At 38.4% G+C, this 8706-nt stretch overlaps 1 protein-coding gene across 1 annotated transcript; it reads left to right on the top strand.

Annotated features, from left to right (window-relative positions):
- The first annotated feature begins 6343 nt into the window (after window positions 1-6343).
- On the top strand, window positions 6344-8126 carry LOC143531062 (GPI-anchored protein LORELEI-like). Its single transcript, XM_077026449.1, has 3 exons — window positions 6344-6440; window positions 6524-6574; window positions 7361-8126. The coding sequence occupies exons 1-3, from the start codon at window positions 6368-6370 to the stop codon at window positions 7732-7734; spliced, it is 498 nt and encodes a 165-aa protein (XP_076882564.1). The 5' UTR covers window positions 6344-6367; the 3' UTR covers window positions 7735-8126.
- The last annotated feature ends 580 nt before the right edge of the window (window positions 8127-8706 follow it).

The raw sequence follows: 8706 nt of genomic DNA, 5'->3' as shown, positions 1-8706 counted from the left end.
CTGGGGGGACTTGAAGAGGTAGGTCCCCGCAAAGCCCAGTTGGACCCGCAAGACACACCTTGAAGAGGTACGTCTGCGCAAAGACTAACTGGCCCCGCATGACCCACCATGCTCAGAGAGAAGACCTTACACGCAGTAAGCCAGCTGTTCCCGCAGGAAAGCCTCCCTTGGTATAGTACCCTGCCTGTTCCCGCAGCTATGGGTACAAGCCAAGAAGGAAGGCTACCCGCACTAACGGTAAGGCTACACGCATAAGGCACTAACTCTTATACTTCAGCAATGTCACCTGAAGGAATGAGCAAGGCGAGAATATTCCCGCCCAAAAGAGCCAGTCCGTACGCTTCTGGAAGATCTTTTGTACTATACCTGCCAAGGTATGGACAAAATAGACAAGATCTGACCAAAGCAGCCCATGAACCAATCACAGGGTGACAGCTCACCGACAATAGTACGAGGAGGAGCACGCTCTAGTACAAAACGTCACTATCAGCCGCTGCCTACCCACCAACTCCCATCGTGGCACGTACATAGCCCGTAGTTGGTGGAAAAGGAATTGTATACAGCCGGCCATGTCACTATCAGCCGCTGCCTACCCACCAACTCCCATCGTGGCACGTACATAGCCCGTAGTTGGTGGAAAAGGAATAGTATACAGCCGGCCATGTCACTATCAGCCGCTGCCTACCCACCAACTCCCATCGTGGCACGTACATAGCCCGTAGTTGGTGGAAAAGGAATATTATACAGCTGGCCGTACCTGCTTGGAAACCTACCTTCGGCTATAAATACTCCAACACCTTGGAACGGTATCATTATCTTATCTTCTCTAGCTATTTCTCTTAATATACACTTATATTCAGAGCAACTTAGTCTGATTCTCACGCCGGAGGGTGGTCACAAGGAGGAACCCCCCCCCCCTTCTTAGTGACGAGCTCACGGTGTCTGTTTTGCAGGTTAAGAATAACCATCTTTACCGGACCTAACCCTCGTGGGAAACATCTACTTAACCCTAAGATTATCCGTAATCTGCCGGGGTCACTTAGTGTTTCTTCAATAACAAAAGCTGAAATGCACAGTAATTTAAAATAGCATTTGTTTAAACCAACCCGTTCTGACCAAAAAACCGTTTTGACTTGTAATGATAACTTTGTTTTCAGTAGAAATGGATTTTGTCATTTAAAATGAGCTGGCGGCACAGCTTGTTGCCCGCTTACCTGTTTCTCTGTTGTAATTGCATCATTTTGTTGTTGCCTAATAACAAAAACTATATTTTATATGACCCAAAACCGCCTGACCTAAAAGGCGGGTTGACTTGTAAACCAAAAGCACCCGACCCGACCCGACCCAACCCGTTTGCCAGGCATACGTGGTAATCCGTAATCAGTCTTTCTTCCTTGTTCACGTTCATTATCCTAAAGCACAGATTGTTCTTAAGGTCCACCTCTGTTTTGATTTCAATCGGCCAGTTCTGACCCAGCATGCCACCTGACCCGATCGTTTCGTCAAGTCTTAATTGAAGTTATCTCTAAATTTGGGTTTTTGATCATGATTTTTTTAGCTAAAATCCATATATTACATCCCATGTACTTTGAACTTGACACATTAATTACAGTGTGGTTTTAGTGATATTTATTAATTTCAATGTGCAGCTTGCCCTGTAAACTTTGAATATATGAACTACACAATCATCACAAGCCGTTGCAAAGGACCACAATACCCAGCTAAGCTTTGTTGTGACGCTTTGAAAGATCTTGCTTGCCCTTACAGTGACGAATTAAACGATTTGTCAAATGACTGTGCATCAACGATGTTCAGTTACATCAACCTCTACGGGAAATACCCACCTGGGCTCTTTAGCAACTTGTGTCGGGATGACAAAGTCGGTCTGATCTGCCCCGCTTTAGCACCAGGAACCGTAAGGAACACTCTCGGGTCTGATTCTAACAATAGCCCCAATATTCATAGCTTGCCAATATTGACATTAACTATGGGGTTAATAACCTTCTTGTTCACGTGGGTATAACGGGTAATGATCGTGTATTTATAGTTTGTAAGTTTGTTTTTTGAGATATATCGTCAGTCACGTGTATTAGACAATATTGTATACGCCATACTAAAATAAAAACTAGTATACGACACACCCCCCCCCCCCCCCCCGCGCAATATTTATACGTTGTAAAATGTAACATCTTCTTCCCATTTCTTCAAGGGTTAAACGAGTTGAATATGTATCCATGTTGGGTTTTCGTATAATTGAAGCTTAGCATGGTGATTAGTAACTTAACATGTTATTATTCTTGAATATATATTGTTGGAACAATTGTGCTAGTGAAATTGAGAAAAAGAATTATTAGTTAGTGTTGTTTGAAGTTTGAACAATGCATTTCTCTTCTCTATATTCAACTTAATAGCTTTGTTTAAACTTGCTTTCTTTGTAACTTACAAAATACAAAATCTGTCAACACGGTATATTTTGTAGTTGCATATTTATTAAGCAGCTTAGATGAATAAATGTATATAAAATGCACCGATCAATATCCATGTGAAAAAAATTGGCCAACAGATAAATGTATATAACAAGCAGGACTTATTCATTTGTGGGTAGTTAAGACTGGCAACTGTGCGACCTCCCTTTCAACCATAACACTGCGCTAACTTCCTCAGACCCAACAGATAAGTACACAAACATGGTTTCTCTTCGTTATGATCCTGTGACTGATGGGAAATTTGTGATATATTTTTTCGTCTCTTGAAAACTGGCTTGCAATTTAGGCTATGTACCTCCTTCGTCCATGGGGACCTAAACCCCAGGTGGTCTTTAATTTCTCCGGTTGATCGTGATCTCTTGCTTGGTTACCATGTGACCAGGAACTTTCCTTCTTCAAAAACAAAAGAACGTACGCTTACGTTCTTACACGAATTGTTTCTTTATCTATGCTTTTGATTACCGAGTCATGAACGTAAGCCTCTATATTTTGTTCATTTGATTTGGTGCTAGAATTTATAAGAATCTAAGAAACACTTGAATTTGTAACCTATTAGCGAGTCTACTTTCCAAACGATCTTTGGGTGAGGTAGTGATATTAGTCTTTTGGGCACCGGCATTTACCATGAACAAATCAAATTTCATGACAATGATATGTAGGTTTGTAAATGAATAGAATGTTCAGCGAACAGTTCGTGAACCGTTCGACGGAAAGTTTGTTTACGTTTGTTTGTTTAATAAATGAACAAACACGAACGAGAAATTATGTTTGTTTAGTTAATTGAACGAACATGAACAGAAGTTGCGTTCGTGAAAGTTTTGTAGTGTGTTTATTTATGTCCGTTTACGTTCGTTTGTTTATGTTTGTTAGTTAAATGTTTGTTTTATATATTATTTTATTTGTAACCAACCAAACATTAAACTTTATAATTTTATTTTTTATGTTTAGTTCGTTTTGTTAATAGTTTACAAACTATAAAATCGTGTTTTAACTAAACAAATCTAACTTGTGCTTCGTTGACGTTATTTGAATAAAACCACCAAATGGAGGATGATTATGTTTATGATTATTATTATCTCATATTTTTTTTCGAACGACAAACACTACTAATCCTGTAAGAAGTACTGACAAAATTGTTCCATTCAGGACTCAAATGCTGACCTCCCCAAGGTGTAAACCCTTAGAGAAAACCTCCCTGAACACCCACCAAAGTGATGGTCACTATTTTTATCCCAACTGCTTAATTTTATATCTAATTATGATGATCATGTCAAATGTTTTGGATATAGTGCATGCTCATTTGCGTTCTTTAAGGCTAAACGAACGAACATGAGCAAGGTTTCGTTCGGTTCGGGTTGGTCACAACATTAATGAATAATGATAGGGTTTTCCAGCCACATATGTTTCACCGCTCTTAGGATACCTGACCCATTTGTATACTTCTAGGCACATAACTGAGACCCAGTCAAAAGCGTCACTTCTCTTTCTTAGGCTATATGTAGTGGGGCGCGAGCTTGGGCGACAAACGACGAGAAGGGGCGCGAACACCACCCCCAGGCGATTTTTGGGCGAAAAGGGGCGGTGGCGAGAAGAACTCGTCGCTGGAAGAAGGGGCGATTTTTGACCTGGTGGGGCCGGCATGTATGGATTGTGTGTGTGTTACACACACACACACACATATATATATATTCTATTCTATTTGTAGCCCCTACATCATTACACCCCAAAAACAAATTCTCACCCCTTGTTAACTGGGCGCCACACGGCGCAATACGCCCCCAATTGTAGCCCCTCCACTACACATGGCCTTATGGTATAAGCTTTCGTTGAAAATTGAATTGTATTCGCAATAGAATGTCAATACTACGACGTTGTAATGATCATGTAACGAATCAAACTAATAGTAACCGAAAGCCCATCGTAAAATGTATTTACCTTTTTTGTCAGAGACATTATTTATATAGAGTAAAAGAGAAAGTTGGTGTCACAAAATGAAATAGGTTCTAAAATTTTCATATATATTGGATCTTTGTGCTAAAATGTTAATGATGTTACTTCTGGTCCGTTGGCTTTGTTTAAGTTGGTAGGTGGTGTTTCCTGATTTGACCCGGGTTCAATTCTTAGTCAAAGGTGTTCTCATTATTTAAGTATTTATAAAACATGTTTATTATAAGTCCAACTATGAAAACATATGAGTTTTATCAACCGATTAAATATCGTTTTATAATATTTTATCGTTTATATATTAGTCTTTTTATTGGTGAATTTGACGAACTTATTTTCTAGGCTTTAACGTCTTAGTTTTACCAGCTTTGTTTATACCATAATGAACGTAATTGCTATTGACCGAATTCGCTTCAACTCTATTTTTACACTCTCGGGCTTCAAGATTCGGGTTTTACCAACGAAATAAATGTTGCATTAAATACTTTACTTTTCTTTTATGTTAATTTGAATTTGGTTTTTGGGTTTAACTATGGTACCAACTGAACACACATTAGTGCACCTGGTACAATGTGTTAGATATATAAAAAGATCCGACTTGCGCAGATGAAAGTTCATCCAAATCAACTGAACATCAATTTTATTTTATTTTTTTGTTACTTTTATTTTTGTTTTAACCGACCGAATTCACGTACTCTCACCACCTTAACGCCCGGGACCAAAAATGCTCGGGTTTGAACAACTCACGGGTTTAATGGTCGCGCCACCCACCGGGCCGCCTCATTTTTATATATTTTTCTTAGGTCAGGTTTCGTAACGAGCATGACGTATACCGACCACATTCTTGTAGACTTACTGCCTCAACGACAGCGACCGGCTACGCTCGGGTTTACTAACACCCGATTTTAACGACCGACGTCACTCCATTGGCCCACCTCAACTTTAACTTTATTTTTCGTTTCAGTTTTGGTACCGTAATGAACGCAACTGAAACCGTAACAAACATGACAAAACTAACCGAATTCGCGTAGATTCACCGTGTCAACGTCCAAGACCAACAGCACCTGGGTTTTACAAACGTTGCTCGAACCGTAACAAATGTAACCGACATTGACCGAATTCACGTCGACTCACCGTTGGGTTTTACCAGCGTCCGTGCACCAACAGTCGGGTTTTGCCGCTACTTTATTTTGTTTTTTTTATTTTAAACATGTTACTTTAACGTACTTTTTTAGGTTTAGTTAATATATCCACCGAATTCACGTCGACTCTCCGCTACCACCCTCGGGTTTACCGACCGATTTTCTCGTGCAACGCACGAGTAATTTACTAGTTATAGACTTACATTGCATTCTCGGGTTTAAAATACAAGGAAAAGAAATGATAAGATTGAATAGAGGAAGAAAGGAAAATAAATTATATACTTAGAAGACATTCTCGAGTTAAAATAAAAGAAAAGAAAAGAAAGTGTTTATTACATTCTTGAGTTAGATTGGAAGGAAAAGATAGGGAAAAAAATTGATAACTTTACAATTATTTTCTCATAGTAACATGGAAAAGAGAATTAAGATAGGGTAAATTGGTAATATGATAATGGAATATAAACTTTCATTCACAATCCGGCCATATTTGACAGGAAAATTTTAAAGAAAAAAAGGGGCTTAAGTTTTCCTTCCATTCTCTTTCTTTTCTTTTAATGAAAAAACTTAAAAATGAAAAAATAAAAAATTTCTTAACGTTTCCAATCCCTTTAATTAAAAACTCAAGAATGCAGTAGTTTTATATAGTATAAAAAGCATTAGCTGTCTACTCGCTTGCTATTAAGTTGCCAGGGAACCACTAGTTGCTATAAAATAAAAACTGGATTTTGATTTTTATTGAGTCATTGGCGTCAACGAAGCTTCTTGAAGAAGATAAAATCAATCTATTCATCCAGTATGAAGATTTGGATCTCATTTATCTTTATTCTTCTATGCTGCATCTCTACATCTTCTCCAGTTTCCATTTCAGGTTTCCTCTATTTCTGCAATACAATAATAATATGTTGTTATACTAATTTAGCCCTAATTCAATTTCTAATCTTCACCTTGCAGATGATATCTACTACACCTCAATCGGACGGAACCTTCTACAGGCTAAGAAGCGTACGTTTGTACTTATTTCTCTCCATTTTCTTCTTTCGATTATTCACTGTCTGGGGGTTTAACAGTTCGGTGTGGTTCAGTGTTGCTGAACTCGCTGGCCGCTAGCGATTAATCGTTGTATTTAATCGGATTGGAATTTTATAGGTTTTCAAAATTAAATGTAGTGTATACACACACACACACAATTTTTTTCAAAATTTTAAGGTTTTAAACACTTTGAAGATTCTGAACAATTTTGACTCCTTTTGACCAATTTTGACCAATTCTGAACAATTTGTCTCCCGGATGTGTTATGAAAATAATAATAAAAAATTAAAAAGGGGACGGCAAAGGGCTGCAACACCACTACATCCCTAAAATGAAAATCGCCCCTATGCTGACGTGACACCACGTGTTGACAATCCCCCCCATTTTGAAGCCCTCCACTACACATAGCCTTAGCGATTAATATGTGAACAATCACGTTTTTTACAATACTGGTGTGGTTTGAAAAGTTGAAACTACCGAATCTTATATGTAGTTATAATCATCATCATTTTTATTATTTTAAATTTTTTTATACAGTATAGTTTATAGAAATAAAAAATTTGTTATAACCGTCAAACCACAAACTAGCTGACCCACTCAGCCCACTCGTTTTGGTTTGTTGTTTCTCGAAAGTCGGAACCATAGTTAGTGGTTCGGCCCAAAATCTTCATGAAAGCCGGCTAAACCGAACCATAAACTGAGGATTCACGTCATAGGTATTGTGGTTTTTAGTGATATTGATTAATTTTCAACATGCAGGTTGCCCTGTAGACTTTGAGCACATGAACTACACAATCATCACTAGCCGTTGCAAAGCACCACAATACCCTCGTGAGCCTTGCTGTGACGCTTTCAAAGAATTTGCTTGCCCTTACAGTGACGATCTAAACGATTTGTCAACTGACTGCTCAGAAAGAATGTTCAGCTACATCAACCTCTACGGGAATTACACACAAGGGCTCTTTGGTACCATATGTCGGGATGAGAAAATCGGTCTGGTTTGCCCTGCTTCACCACCAGGAGCAGGAACAAACAATCCTGCAGATGATTCTAATAACAGCCCCAATATCTGCAGTTCGTCGTTATTGACGTCAACTTTGGGGTTCATAATCTTCTTGTTCATGTGGATTTAATGTGTATTAGATTGTTACCTGGTGAAATTCTTTGAGATTCTTGTACAAGTCCTGCTTGTTAGTATAAAGAAGAATGATATGTTTACGGAGTAAAATGGCTCATTTTGAACATATTAGTGCAGGTTTCTTGCGCCATTGTTTCTCTACGTGTATTTGATAAGTTTCAACTGTTTAATGTTTCTACTCATACCGTGTTTGTGCAGAACTTAAGTTGTGAATCTTTTAAGATTACTATGTTAAAAACATACCCAACCTATAAATTCAATTGCTAATGTATATGTTGTAACCGGTCCCAAACTTAGATTTGTTATATGCATTTTTAAGGCTCATCCAAAGTTACTCTGGGTTTATATAGCCTTGTTGTACCGAGAGTAACTTTGGATTGCCTAGCATGTGTAGAGGGTGAAAGACTTTCTTCCACCATATGATGTTTGTGAGGGGTTCCCCGTTCATCAATGAATGTGGAACGGTGTATTCACTGGAGAAGTTTCATTGAGGCCCGGGGTGGCCCCGCCCCCTGTTTTTGTGTGTAGTACTGTAAATTTACCCGTTTTCAACCGAAAATTTTTATACGTAGTGTAACTTTAGCCTTTTTCGATCGAAAATTTGAGCCTCCCTCGTTTGTGAAATTTTGTATACATATTGAGCTCGGCCAACCCCCCTCAGTCCAAGCTTTGCTACTTGGATGCATTAACCTATTTGGACCCTTTTTAAGCTAACAAGTTTTATAACAATTACCCATTTTGAGCTGTTGACTAATCTGATAAGATCCAAATTGACTTGTTAACAAATTTATGATGACCCAAATGAATAATTACACATTTTATTTTTACCAAAATCAACCCGTAACCGTGTAAGCATATATGCATAATGGGAAAATGAGTGGTAGTTAATTTGTTAAAAGCAAATGTTTTGGTAGTGGCAAAGTGGGGTTAACAATGATCATCAATATATGTTTTGGTCGTTAGTATA

The sequence above is a fragment of the Bidens hawaiensis genome, unplaced genomic scaffold (genome assembly GCF_021521415.1).
Source record: "Bidens hawaiensis isolate Kalapana, Puna unplaced genomic scaffold, B.hawaiensis_p1.1 tig00009076_1, whole genome shotgun sequence".
Lineage (NCBI taxonomy): Eukaryota > Viridiplantae > Streptophyta > Magnoliopsida > Asterales > Asteraceae > Bidens > Bidens hawaiensis.
This window is presented reverse-complemented; position numbering and strand designations above follow the sequence as displayed.